The 14715-nt window shown below is 34.1% G+C and overlaps 1 protein-coding gene across 1 annotated transcript in view; it reads left to right on the forward strand.

Moving 5' to 3' along the window:
• Positions 1–13944, forward strand: part of LOC105550634 (probable ATP-dependent DNA helicase HFM1) — a 168436-nt gene extending 154492 nt beyond the window's left edge. The window contains 8 exon segments of the mRNA XM_011995593.1: positions 827–906; positions 1826–1929; positions 7756–7866; positions 9472–9562; positions 12650–12761; positions 12850–12921; positions 12924–13003; positions 13875–13944. Of these exon segments, the coding sequence (XP_011850983.1) occupies positions 827–906; positions 1826–1929; positions 7756–7866; positions 9472–9562; positions 12650–12761; positions 12850–12921; positions 12924–13003; positions 13875–13944 (720 nt within the window).
• Positions 13945–14715: the final 771 nt, after the last annotated feature.

Here is a 14715-nt window from a genome sequence, read left to right on the forward strand (position 1 = left end):
CTGCATGTTCTCACTCATAGGTGGGAACTGAACAATGAGATCACTTGGACTCGGGAAGGGGAACATCACACACCGGGGCCTATCATGGGGAGGGGGTAGGGGGAGGGATTGCATTGGGAGTTATACCTGATGTGAATGACGAGTTGATGGGTGCTGACGAGTTGATGGGTGTAACACACCAACATGGCAGAAGTATACATATGTAACGAACCTGCACGTTATGCACATGTACCCTAGAACTTAAAGTATAATAATAATAAAAAATAAATAAAGAGAAAGTGTAGTGTAACAAGAGACCTAGTAAAGAACCATGAAGAATGCCAACATTTAGGCCAGATGTGGTGGCTTACGCCTGTAATCCCAGCACTTTGGAAGGCCGAGGCTGGTGGGTCACAAGGTCAGGAGTTTGAGACCAGCCTGGCCAACATAGTGAAACCCCATCTCTACTAAAAATACAAAAATTAGCCAGGTGTGGTGGTGGATGACTATAATCCCAGCTACTTGAGAGGCTGAGGCAGCGAATTGCCTCAACGGGAGGCAGAGGTTGCAGTGAGCTGAGATTACACCACTGCACTCCAGCCTGGGCAAAAGAACAAAGCTGCATCTCAAAAAAAAAAAAAAAAAAAAAAAATTGCCAACATTTAAGAAGGGCTTGAGTGAAATATTCGAGTCAAGAACTAACCTGAGTTTCTCCTAATTCATTGATTTGGGGACTTTATGTACCACCAGGAATTTTGTTGTTTGGCTCATGTGTTACAAGTTATTGATGTGAAACTGATACTTGAACTTATACTGATACTTGAACTTATATTTGTTTCATTAATAGATACAGATGAGTAAATCTCAAAGTGTGAACCTTAAAGAGTTTGGTTTTACTCCAAAACCTTCCCTTCCTAGTATATCAAGGTACATGTATAATGTTAATATCTAAGGTAAAATATTTATCATAAACTCTGTTCCTGCAGGTAACCATTTATTCAGGGAAAGATAGTCACTGGCTACCATCAAATCACAGTTATCGTTTAGTTCCATAATGAAGCAATAACATCATAATGGTTTCATTATCTTTGATACCCCAAATTTATTTAGAACTCTACAGTTATGAAATAACACTCATTAAATCATCTGTTTCCTGGGAAACTACCTCTCCTATGTCATTCCCTTAGGTTCTCTCTTTATAGGGAATATAAACTAAGTGACAAGAGTATACTTTAAAAGTGGAAATGATGTTGGCATACAAAGTCTAACCTTTCCGTTTAGAAGCTCAGTCCATGCTAATAATATCTCAGATTTATAATACAAAAATTATACATTCGTGCATTATATTTTCTGACTTAAACAACAACATGGCCATAAAATGAGGTATTTTTTTGTCCTATTGTATAGATGGAAAAACTGAAGTTCATATTCCTAGTTAGCAAGCAGAAGGCCTCAGATGGTAACTCAGTGTTCTTTTCCTGTATCATGATGCCTACAGGACAATCATATATGTAATTTCCCTTCCAGATAAGGTCATTCTATATGCAGGAATGACATTCAATATATTTAAGAACTAGTACAGAACAGGAACTGACTCATTGGAATAGATACCAGCAGTACTTCCAGAGATCGTGGCTTTTGTTATCTAACTAAGGGCATGCAAAGAAGACTAAGCATTGGTCACTTCCATTAAACACCTGTTTATTTGCTACCCAGGCTGGGTCTAGTTTTTCATAGAAGTGTTAAATGAATAAATCATTATTTTTATTTATATGAATAAATAGTTTTCAGGCTTAGATTAATTTTCATATTTTCTTTAACTTTTTATGGTTTTATCTTTATGAAGGTCAGAATATTTAAACATATCTGAATTTCCTATAATGGAGCAGTGGGATCAGCCTGAAATCTACGGAAAAGTTAGACAAGAACCGTCTGAATATCAAGACAAAGGTAAATTACCATTGATACTTACTTGAGAGAGTAAATGGCTTATTACTACTTTGAATTGACAAGTAGTGTTATTGAAACACCAGCATCTGAAATTATTATAATTATTAACTTGGCAACATTTTTCTCTTAGATTATGGAATCATTTTCAAATTCTTGGGTCTGTTATTCAGATGGTCTTACTCTATTTTTTTTTAAAAAAATCTCTTTCCTACATAATGCTATTTTAATTTAAAGATACTATGAGGAAAATCTGAGCCAATAAGGCATCCTTGAGTATATAGAGTATTAACATACTGAATGATTACCTTCATATATTGTTAGAATTATTTAAAATAATTTTATGTTTATAAAACTAGTCCAGTTTTACAAAATATCAATGTGACCTTGGGCAAGTTATTTAATCTCTTTGGGCTTTAGTCTTAACTTTAAGATGAAGGTATTGAACTGGGTGACCTTTAATATCTCTCCAATTCTTAAACCTATGATTCTTACAATTCTATGTTAGTATGAGAATATAACTTAGGTTGTGGGATATAGCTAGTTTGTAATCTAGATTTGCTTTTTTATCTGTCTGTCATTTAATTAATGAGATAATACATATAAATTCAACACTGCCTGGTTCATCATTACTCTGGTTCCTGCAATTAATAGAGCATAATTTCCCTGAATAATGCTGTTAATAGCAGTCTGTTAAAACATGAGACAGTCCTATCCATCTTCAAGTAGCTGTATGTAGAAATGGTAAGCTTGGGGTTTTCTGAAAATCATTTCATGTGTTTGGCATTGGCTTCTGTTGAAATTCTTGTCTTCATGCTATCATTTTTTTTTCTTCATGTTGTAACTTTTTTTCCTCTAGTCATAATTTAAGATTTTACAGAAGCAAGGACTGGAGTATTCACTACCTCTTATGATACCATGGCACCTATTAGGCCCAATAATGAGATCAAGAAAAGTTCCTAATCTCACCTGGAGAATCAGAGCATTTATCCAACTTATTCAAAGCCTGGATATCATTACAAAGTGGATAGGAAGTATAAAATTGTCAAGCTTCTTATATTTATCTTTGTTCAATATCTAGCCCTCTGACTTACTCCTTCCTTATCCTACTACTCTACTACCTGTCCTTCTGCACACAAGAGCTTATCTATCCTTCTCTCTGCTTACTTTTGTGTTCTATTTACATGGTTTTCCTCCTTTTATTTCCCACTAACTATTCCAAATCCAATTTATAGTATGATATTAAAGCCTCATCTAGGTATCTTAACACCCAATAATAACTGTATCCCTGTTTTATCGAGTGGGCCACTTTTTTTAAAAAAAGGAGCTGTATGGTGTAGTAGTTAAGTTCACAAGATCTGAAAACAATCTGTCCAAGTCCTAGCTCTGACATTTAGTGTAACCTTTCATAGTCTACTTACCCACTTTGTCTAAATTCTTCATCTGGTTATATTTTAGGGGTTTTGGGATTAAATGAGATAATGCATGTAAAGCTGTTATAGTTTCTGGTACTGTTAGTAACAGTTAATTGAGTATGTTTATTATATTTTTCACATATTAGTCTTTGGTGGCAAAACATACTTTAAATGTATTCAAATACTGCTTTTGAGAATGTTTTTGAAAAGCACGGCAGTTTTTATCTTCTGTATTCCAATTTCAAAAAGGGAAGAAGAAAAAATGTCAAAAATTATATAAGAAAGCATGTTGAATCATAAGACTTAAATTGGAAGGGACCTTGTGCAGTTTCTCATTTTATAGTGAAAGAAGCCAAGACTCCAAGAGATTAAATGACTTGCCCCAAAATTTCATATCTAATTAATGGCAAGGCCAGAAATAGATTGCATATCTTTTGATTCCCAGCCCAATGCCATTTCTATAAAGTGATATTGACTTTTAGTTATCAGTGGAGAATTGAAAATTGAACCAATAGTAGTATATGAACTCTTTCAGCTTTTCACCCCACCCCTCAACTATATATTTCCCTGTCTCCGCATATATCTGTAACCATCTATTTGTCTTAAAAGAAAAATTATCTTTTCTTCCACTCGAGGCATATCTCTCCTCCTGTAATCTTAATTCTATCTAATCCTGCTTTCCCTGGAACTTTAGAAGATCATTATCCATCTCCTCTTTCCCATATTTTCATTGTTTCCTCTCCACTGTGTCTTTCCCTTTAGCATATAAATATGCTGAAGTCTCTTCCTTCTTCAGCTTCATGTCCTCATCTAGCTGGTCGTGACTTTTTTTATTATAAATGATAACAATTCTACTCAAAATGACTTAAGCACAAGAAAAGGAACCAATTGTCTCAAGTAAACTGAAAAGTATCTGGCCTAATTCTGGCTAAATCAAGGCACTCATGCCTCTGGCTTTCTCTCAATCTTTTAGCTATGCCTGTTGCTACTTGGCTTTACTTTTTAAATAGGGTTTCTCACATGGCAGGTAGCCCCTAACTTTCATCTTAGCAGTTTAGTAGCCTCAGTGGAAAAAGGTAGACTTCCCTGTTAGTTTTGGCAGACCAGAACTCATTGTAAATGGCCTCATTTGAGTCATGGGTTTATCACTTGATCAATCCCAGTAACCTGAGGATTGGGTCATTGTATACCTGTGGCCCCAGAGAAGGCAGGGCACCATGAAAAATGGCCTTACTAGGATCCAGTGGAATTGTAGAAGTAGTTTCTTCAAAGGAAAGGGAGGGTACTCCCACTAAAAGAAGGGAAAGCATACCAGGCAGACAAAAACCAGAATTCCAGCGTCCCCATACCCTCTATCTCATCACAACAAAAATTAATTGAAAGAGCAATTGACACTCAGTATGCTCATCACTTCATTATACCCTAGTTCCTCTTTATTCAATAAAATTTGGGTTTTCTCTGTGTAACTCCTTTGAAACTGTTTTTGTTCAGGCCATTTAGTGACTTTCTAAGTTCTGAATTCAGTGAACTATTTTCAACTGTTACTCTCTTTGACCTCTGTAGTAGTTGATACTTCTGGTCTTTCTTTTGGAAATTTCTCTTTGGTTTCAATTAAACCATTATATTGGTCTCCTGTTACTTCTTAGGCTGCATGGGCTTTTCTTCCTGTTGATGTTGCAAAAGCATTCTTTTTTCTTTTTATTCTTCTCACTTCAAAAACTTTTCCTATATAATATCACCCAAGCCTGTGTCTTTAATCACTATGTTTTGATAATTTCTAAGTCTGTATCTCCCATCTAGATCTTTCTTTCTAACTCCAAATTCATCTATATAATCACCTTCCTGGACATATCCACCTGACAGTTAACATATCAGACATGTCAGCATCTGAACTCTGTCCTCTTTGTACCTCACTCTGCACCTTCTCTTTTTTCCTTAGCTCGGTGAATGAACTCTTTTCTTTGTTAAGCTGCTAAAGGCAGAAAAAGTGTCCTTCTAAATGGCTCACCCCATGTGTAAATAATCACCAAATCTTAATTATTTTGCCTCCTGCACATCTCTTATATTTGTTATTTCCTCTCTATCCTTTCTGCTGATACTCTAGCTTAAGCATTCATTGTCTCTCATTTACTGCAATAACTTACTTTTCTCTCTGCTTTCAGTCTCATTATCCTTCAATCCATAATATTCCAGGTGATCTAACAGACATATCTGGTTGTGTAAACCTTCTGCTGAAACATCTTCAATAGTTATCCTTTGCCTGTAAGAAAAAAACAAAACAAAACCAAAAAATCTCAATATGGCAAATAAGCTTCAGCATGATCTAGCATTTAACTACCTGTGCAGACACAGTGGATCCTTCCTTCTCCTACTTTGTGCTCCAGAAATCCTGAAAACTTACAGTTCTCCCAAAATTCTCGGTTCTCTCATATTGCTGTGTCTTTTACATGGTGTTTTCCCTTCATGGCATAGGTTCCTGTCCTCTTGCCCTGCCTCACAACCACAGCTCTATCAAGCTGAAATTTCAACTACTCTTCCTTCATATGCTATCACCTCAGGAGTCTGTCATGTGGTATCCCCTAGGAAGAGTATGTCTCACTTCCATTGTAGGTTTAGATCCTCCTTCCTCTGCATTCCCATTGCACTCTGTACAAACTTCCATTTTTAGTACATTGTGTGTCTCAGTGTGTGCAAATCAACATACAAAAGTAGAATAATGTGAACTGTAGTTATAGGTACAGTTGAAGAATAAAGAAGGGTTTGGACAGGTGAAGAAATCAATTGATGGAGGATACTTACAGTGGAGGAAACTCAGTGATATGCTGGAGCAAGTTTATACTGACTTATGAGAGGTGATTATTAAATTTTCAAGAATCTTTCAGCCATTATTAAAAATTTAATTACATAAACATTCAATTAAATTATGTTAAAAACAAAGGCCACAATACTCAAAACTCATCACTTCCTAATTATTCTACTGTATTTTACTGTTATCTGTGTTCTTGAGGTTATTTATCTATGTGGTAGAAATACTATATAATAGGGTGCTGTCGTGCATTTTTTCCCAACTTCTTATTCAATTATGTCACATTAATAGCTTGAAATGGGTTATGGTGGGAACATTTATACCATAGGAATCAGCAAACACTACCAATCTGGGTTTGATTTATTGTTTTGCTTATTATTTAGAATTCAGAAAGTGAGGGATCAAATTTAATCATGTAGATTAAACAAACATGTGTTGTTATTGTAGCCATTACATTGTGAATAACACAAAAAATTGAGAGAATATTCCTCTAGTATTTGAAAATTACTATCTAATTCAGGAAAGAGGTTACTTAAGTCAATGATGAATGAGTGAAATCCCAACAGATGTCTTTGTTGTTTTATTAATACTTTCATCTTATTTTTTAGAGTCAACAAAAATATCAAACAACATTCACATGAGAGCTACATTCATTTGTCACTTGCAACCATAGCTTGACTACAGATAAAAGAGTGGCAAAACTTAATGAAAACATTCAATGAGAATCAATTAGATATATGGAATTTACATTTAAGCATACCATATATGTTATTGTTATTTATAAAATGTGTGCTGTATAGCCTTTACATCAGTAAAGATTATAATAAACTTATATATGTATACATATGCATACGCTTTTTGTAGAGGTAGCTATTAAACATTTATTACCACAATACTATGTAAAACTGTGCAACTAAAGGCATTTAGCCCCCCATAACAATCTTTTGAGGTAGATACTGTTGTTGCCTTATTTTGCAGAATCAAGAAGTTTGAATTACTTGTCTAAGACTACACAACTAATAGAAAGGTGGAATTTTCACTTAGGTAGTTTGGCTCTAAATCCAGACTATAAACAATGAATAACAGTGGGGACTTTTTAGCAGAAGAAGAATAAATATTATTTATTTTGGACAAATACTTTTTATAACAATACTGAAAATTAACTTTAGGGAGAAGATCTGGAGGAGGAAGGCCATTTTAGAAACTATTATAATCCAGTCTTAGAGTTATTCTAATATGGGAATTAAGAGGAAAAATTAATTGCCTAAAAAATTTATTGAAACTTAAATTTAGTGCAACTTAATACAGTTAATAGAATTGGCTGAATGCAGTATTCAACAATGCTTGACACAATGCTTTTGAAAACTATTACTCAAGAACTCTGTTTAGTAGTTGAAAGATGTGTTTGATATATCAATAGACTACGATGCTTGTGGTTTAAAAAGTACCTATAGTCTTTTATACATACACATAACAGATTTTTCTAGATATAACTATTCTACAACTTCAAATGAGAAAGTCTCTCAAAAGTGTTCTTCAACAGAAGTCTCAATATATCTGGAAACCAAAATTTGACAGATGTAGATAAAAGCAATTCTCTATTTTCAGAAGTTTTGAATGTGAACTTTGAATTGGGAAATGAAGTTCAGGATGATTTTGATGAGGAAAACTTAGAAGTTACTAGCTTTTCAACTGATACTGAGAAGACAAAAATATCAGGTAAAAACATACTTAGCATGGAATCATTTCATTAGAAATTCTTTGAATATTTTTCATTTCAGCTCCTGGAACTAAGTTTCTTTGCCTCTGTTGTGTGTGCTTGTTTAGTTAGATTTGGTTTGTTAAGACTGTAATTTTTAGCAAAACTGAAAATGTGACCCTTCTACAAAGAACATTTCCCCCCTAAGGGAAGAGATGAAGGTTATTCCATGATGATAATGTAGCAAATGAGCACTTTCTATTCTATTGCTCCTATCTCTTGTAAAAGTCAATTCAAATTGTTTATTCAATTTTCTCTCATGAAACAGACTATTTTGTTCTCCATTCTAAGATCACAAATGGTCTGCTAATATTTGTGAAGGACAAAAAAATTTATTTTTAAAACTATTCATCTGCTTGCAAAGAAAATAACTTTTATTTCTAGTTGAAATATGAAATTTTCAGCTTGAAGTAAATAAATAAATAAGAAAAAAAGGGTTAGTTTATCCTGTACTAGGAATTCTATTTAAATCATATACAACCCCAAAATAATGAGGCTTATTAGCTCTTTGAGTGAAAGGCAAATTTACTCCATTTCATTAAAACAGAGAATTGAAAATCTTGGCAAGTATGTGACAAGATAGCAATGGAGATACTGTCTCCCATTAAGGCTGACAGAAAGAAATCAGTCCCTCAGCCTTTTCAGTGCAGACTGGTATTCCCACAATTATAGATACCTCTTACTATAACCCACCTCATGTTTTTAAAAGAATATTTCAAAGGGAAGCAGTTAGAAGTTGAAATGTTATTGTTTCGGGGGCCTTAGAATTACCTAGAGAACTAATACTGCTTCTGAAAAGAACAGGATTTGACCACCTTCACAGAATGGGCCAGGACAATCTCCATGATGTGGGGTCATCAGGCACAATTTTGTATATCATTGGACAACTACTGTTCCCTACCTCGAGTTTAAATGTCATTGCGTACTGTAAGTTAATAGGCAATGTGTACTGATCCTTCGAGGTTGCCTAGTCCTAAGAGGGCATAGCTTTGTCACTGGGAAAATCAGTCTCAATAAATGACATTTTCCCTCATGTATAGAGCACTTTAAATGATTATGAACAGACCATTGAAAATACTGAGTGAACTTCAACTTGATCATTTATGTGAATGAAAATGTAAGTATATAAATAATGAGGGTGAGTGGAAAAGCACAAACTGTTTTTCCTCACTCTCACACCATGATCAGCCTAGAAGACATCTGTGACCAAATGTCTAGGTTTTTTCCCCACACACCAAGCAAGCAATCAGTTCCACAGTGAATACCAGCTGGGTGTCTTCCAACCCAGTAGAGTTAGAAACAGGGGTCAAAGACCAAATATGTGTTTTACAACAACACAGGTGGCTTGAGGACCTTTCAATATAGTTACTAATAAGTTAACCTGTATGTTTTATAGTTTTACTCCCTTAGCTTTGTTTCTATGCAAATTAAATTAGGTGATTGAGAATTATTCATTCCTTCCTTAACCAGATCATATCTGTTGGAGAGAGCATTGTAGAACCTGTGAAAAGCTTCATTCAGCTGTTTCTTGGCATTTTGTTTCAAAATGTTATCTCTTCACATAGGATTTGGAAACACTTTGAGTTCAAGTACCAGGGCAAGTAAGCTACCCCTTCAAGAGTCAAAGAGCAAATTCCAAAGAGAAATGTCAAACAGGCAAGTTTTAGAACTTTGGTTTGTAATAGATACAACTTTATATCCTCTTGACGCATAGTTGGAGATGGAGATCAAGGTATTAGATGTCAGAGATGCTAAAAGGTATTAGCCAACCTAAACCCTCTTAATCTTGGAGGTGTGTTTCTCAAAGTGCTGTTGTTAAACCACCTGCATCAAAATCACTTTGTGGTGCATATTAAAAATGCACATTCTTGAGCCCCACATTAGACCTACTGAATTTTTGTCTCTGGGACTGGAGCCCAGGAACCTTCACTTTTAACAAGACTTGAAAACTGAATAGGAGTTTGACAACTAGAACAGAGGCGGATAGGCATTCCAGGTATAAGAAAGCATCTGTAAAGGGATAAGGCTTGAAAAGGCATCCCATGCTCAAAGATCAGTAAAGTGTGGGATGTGTGGTCACAGCATAAAGTCTGTTGCTGAGGTCTTATTGTAAGGGCTTTTGAGTGCTGTGCTTAGACACCTGTCCTGTACCCAGACAGTCAGGGGTCGCAAACCCAACTGCCTTCAAGATTTGGTGGGCCAAGGCCAACTGCAGAGTGTCTCATCTAAAGGAAGCAGCCACTACTCAGCTCCAAACAGTTGTTACTATGCAGGCAATGTGAGTCTAGTGTTACAAAATATTCTGATTTTTCAAGAAAAGCTAGGAATCTGAAATTTTATGTGATATCTTATTATTTTTAAATTTTGACAACTAATTCAAAAAAATGTGATGTACTCTGTGGCACCCTCCTCCAAATAATAACATCTGCAGGCCAGATGTGTCCTAGGGCCCTCTAGTTTTTACCTGTATGGTAGGCAGTGAGGAATCATCCAAAATATTTAAGCACAGGAAAAACAATTTGATTTAAAAAATCATCCTAGCAGCAGTATGCAGAGTGAATCATAGGGAGTGGGACTGCCAGAGGCATGGTGGCCAATGAGAAAGACAGACTATAATGAGGCCTAAACTAGGGCAGAAGTGATAGGAACAGAGAGGTAGGGTTGGATTTTTAAAACATTTCAGAAATAGAGCAGATTCAATGTGGCAATTGATAGGATATGATAGTTGAGGAAGAGGGAAGAATAATGGCACCTAGGTAGGTGTTATTTAAGGATATAGGAAACAAGAGATTTAGAATGGAAAACATAATTTTATAAATGTTCAATTTGAAGTATCTTTACAAAAAAATGCAAAATGCATTGGGAAATATTGGACTTGATTAGAAGTCAAGGGAGAGAAATTATGGCCAAAGCCAAAATTTTCAAAACAGAAGAAATACCAACAGCTTTTTATTCAGGGTCTGATTTTCTACTTAAGGATTATTTATTTCTCTGCTTTAAAAAAATACTAAGTTTGTGGTATCCCTCGGAATTTTTGCTGTTATTTAGCCATTACTGATCATTAGCATCAGCATCACAGACTCATAGTTTTCATAGAATTCCAGAGCTAAGTGGGGGTCTTAAGTATTGTTTAGTCTCCCTCTCACTGGATCCTTGAATCACCATTCAACATCACTGGCAAGTAGTCGTGCTACCTCTACCAAGACAGTTTTAGTGACCAGGAGCTCATCCACCCTTGTTCCATGTTAGGATTCTTAGATCATTGAATAGCTTTTTAAAACATTTGCTTAAAATATGTCTTTTTATCACTTTGTTTCATTGGTTAAAACTCTGAGTCACATAGAATAAACAGATATAAGTATCTAAGTGAGACAAAGTTGTAGGTGTAGAGAAGCAAAAAGTAAATAAATCATAAGAAGGAAGGTAACAAGGCACATGAACAGTTTTGTGCACCACACCTTTAAAAAACAACAAATAATTTTGGAAGAGTTTAGAAGTGACCAACAGAAGATGTGTGGGTTTAAAAATGGATTCTAACAAGAAGCCTCTGAGAACCTGGTGTAGAAGTTGCTGCTGGGGAAAAGGCCTGTGGGACCTGAGGATTTGGGATGGAAAGGAGATTTGCTTTTTTATTTTTTTAAGTTAGAGTACAGTGGCATAATTATGGCTCACTGCAGCCTCAACCTCTTGGGCTGAAGATCCTCCCACCTCACCCTCTCAAGTAGCTGGGACTACACGTACATACACACCACTATGCCTGACTAATTAAAAAAAATTTTTTTTTTCTAGAGACGGAGGTCTTGCTATGTTTACTAAGCTGGTCTCAAACTCCTGGACTCAAGCTGTCCTTGCACCTCAACCTCCCAAAATGCTGGGATTACAGGTGTGAGCCACTGTGCTTGGCCTGCTTTTTCTTTTATACACTTTTTAGTTTTTTATTCCTTGCCATGTATATATATTTATTAGTCAGAGACAAAATGATCCAATCCTATCAGTATATGTGGTTCTTCCCTGTCCGCACCCACACTGCTCATTGCTCCTTACATGGCTGTTACATTTTATCCTTCAGGTGTCAACTTAAATGGTTACCTCATCAGAGATGCATTGATGATCATCTTTTAAAAATGGGTTTATGGCTCCACACCATTATTTCTTATGCTGTTGCCCAGTTCATTTTCTTTTTATAATTATAGAATCTATAATTATGTATATATTTGCTTTTATTCATTGTCTGCTTCATGGTAACTCCCTGACATTTTATTACTTCATACTCAGCTTCTAGTATAATATCTGGCATAGGGTAATGAAGAATAAATGTGTTTTAGTGAACGAGTTAATACAGAAGGTTCAGAGTAAATTCTTGCATACAGTTATATCTAAGAAGATAACTGGAGATGTCTACGGTGAGACCAGAATAGAGAAAGGAGATTAAAAGTTAAGCAAGTGGAATTTAGAAAATGTTTATAGGGTTCTATGTAATAGACAATTAAGCATTAGACTCAATTTTAAAGAAAATTGTTGAATAATTATTTCTATAGTCCCTTAAAAATAGTATTTTTTCCTAATTTGGGATATATAAATTATGGTTTGATCTAAAGGAAAGGAAATATACCAAGTTCTCCATTAGTATTTTGTGATAAATGTGATAAACTTTGATCATATTCCCCAAAAATCATTATGATCCAAATTAGAATGGTTTGTTTTTCTTGACATATTTTATAAATAATTAATTTTAATTTTTAATTTTGTTTCATCACATGAGATGTCAGATACTTCTTTATCAAATTCTGCTACGCCCAGGTTCAGTGCATCCTCCATGACAAAATTACCTCAACAAGCCGGAAATGCAGTTCTAGTAAGAAGCAGCACTTCTTTGTTTTTCTTTTAAATTTTGCCCAAGTGCTTAAACTTTCAATGATTGTTATTTTTTATCTCAAATGTAGGACCATTTTCAAGAAAGAAAACTACAAAATCTGTCACCAGAGATTGAGAAGCTATGCTTTACTTGCTCTGAAAAAAAAAACCAAATTCTTCAAATTATAAAAAGGTGGATTTTTTTATTAGAAACAGTGAATGCAAAAAGGAAGTTGATTTCAGGTAAGAGCTCTTTAAAGACACTTTAAGATTGTATCAATAAAAAACTTTTTACAAAGAAATTCAGCATTCCTTTTTCCTTGGTTCATTTTAAAGATTAGAGCCTGAATATTTTATTTATTAAAGACATTAAAATTTTCAAGCCTCAGTGAGCTAAGCTCCTTAAGATGTTTCAAATATCGTATACCTCAGTTCTTAAAAACCCATATATTTAATGCTGTTTATTCAAACATTATATTGACTTGATAAACTTACTTCTACTGATTTGAATACAGTATGTTAATTTTGTAAAGTGTAAAGTCATTGAAATCCAGATGAGATCAGCTAATTTTTCAAAACTTGAAGTTGTATTTTAGTTAACCAGTTATTTCACAATCAACAGGTTCAATGAAAATGTCAGATTAAATCTCATTGGTTGCCCCACTGCTGGCCATTTTAGAAAAGGAAACTGTGTTGCAGTGTCTGTCTCCTTGAAGAGTCAAAAGATTTGAGACCTGTTCACAGTGTTTTGTTTTTATTTGTTTAAGACTAGTCAAGTGAAGCAGTGGGAGTGCAGAAGAAACAAAGAAATTTGTAACTGGTTGTGATCAATTAGTTGTAAACACCACTTCCCTTGGACCAGGCTGTTCACATATTTATTAAATGACATAACTTTTCAATATGTTTAAAGAAATAACTTTACAGTTCCTACCATTTGCAGTTTATGAAGTCTAATTTTCCCCAACAGACTTCCTACAGAGTTATGCATACTGAAGTTTATTTGATACATTAACTTCACAGAAATCTTCATTTATTTTATTGTATTATTTATTGTGTATTTTAAAATAAATTGTGTTTAAAAATAGTTATTTTTACTTTTTCTTCTTTCTCCAAATATGTATCATCCTGATGATGAAGCTGATGAAATGAAGTCTTTATTGGGAATATTTGATGGTATTTTCTAAAACAAACAAATACTTTTTATATTAATAAGAGAAAGAATAAAGACACCTAATCACAAAGCACGCTTTTTATTTTTAAAAGGTTTTCATAATTATTCAGAGTTTTTTCTCCCGAATTTGATTAGCTTTGTTCACCTTTTGCAACAAAATATATGGACTGATTTATTTTCCTATTATATTGTAACTTCTTGAAAAGCTCTTTTACAGTGGCTTTGTTTCAATAAGCCCTTCAGTTAAGGGCTTATTGCACTTAGAAATAAGTTGCACTTAGAAATAATTATTTGGTTATTAATTGGATTTTGACAAGAACCAATGTAAAATTTTATTTTTATGTTTTCTTAAGAAGAAAAATATTCTATGAAAGCAAAATAATGCTAACTTAATGAATCTGCTTACTGTATGGATTAATCACTAATATTATTCCCATGTATTTTGTTTTACTAAAGATTTTTAAGAATCCAAGGTTATTTGAACCTACTGTTGTCTAACTTTGAGCAATAGTAAATGAAATATTAATCAGTATAGATTGTTGTTTTCATTTAGCTTGTTTTTCAGTGTCGTGAATTCTAAAACTTTATGTTGACTTTTACTGTAGTAAAAAGATTTTATATTTTTTCCAATGAATTACATTTCAAATTGATTTATTGATAAGTATTATATAGCTACCCTAAGCAATGTTTATCAAAATTTTAATAGGTACCATGAGAAGTTGAAGCCCACTTAAGAATTTTTAGAAAATATTTTTTTCTTTTTTAAAAAACTTTTATTTTAGAT

This window comes from Mandrillus leucophaeus, unplaced genomic scaffold (genome assembly GCF_000951045.1).
Source record: "Mandrillus leucophaeus isolate KB7577 unplaced genomic scaffold, Mleu.le_1.0 Scaffold492, whole genome shotgun sequence".
In the NCBI taxonomy this organism is placed as follows: Eukaryota; Metazoa; Chordata; class Mammalia; order Primates; family Cercopithecidae; genus Mandrillus; species Mandrillus leucophaeus.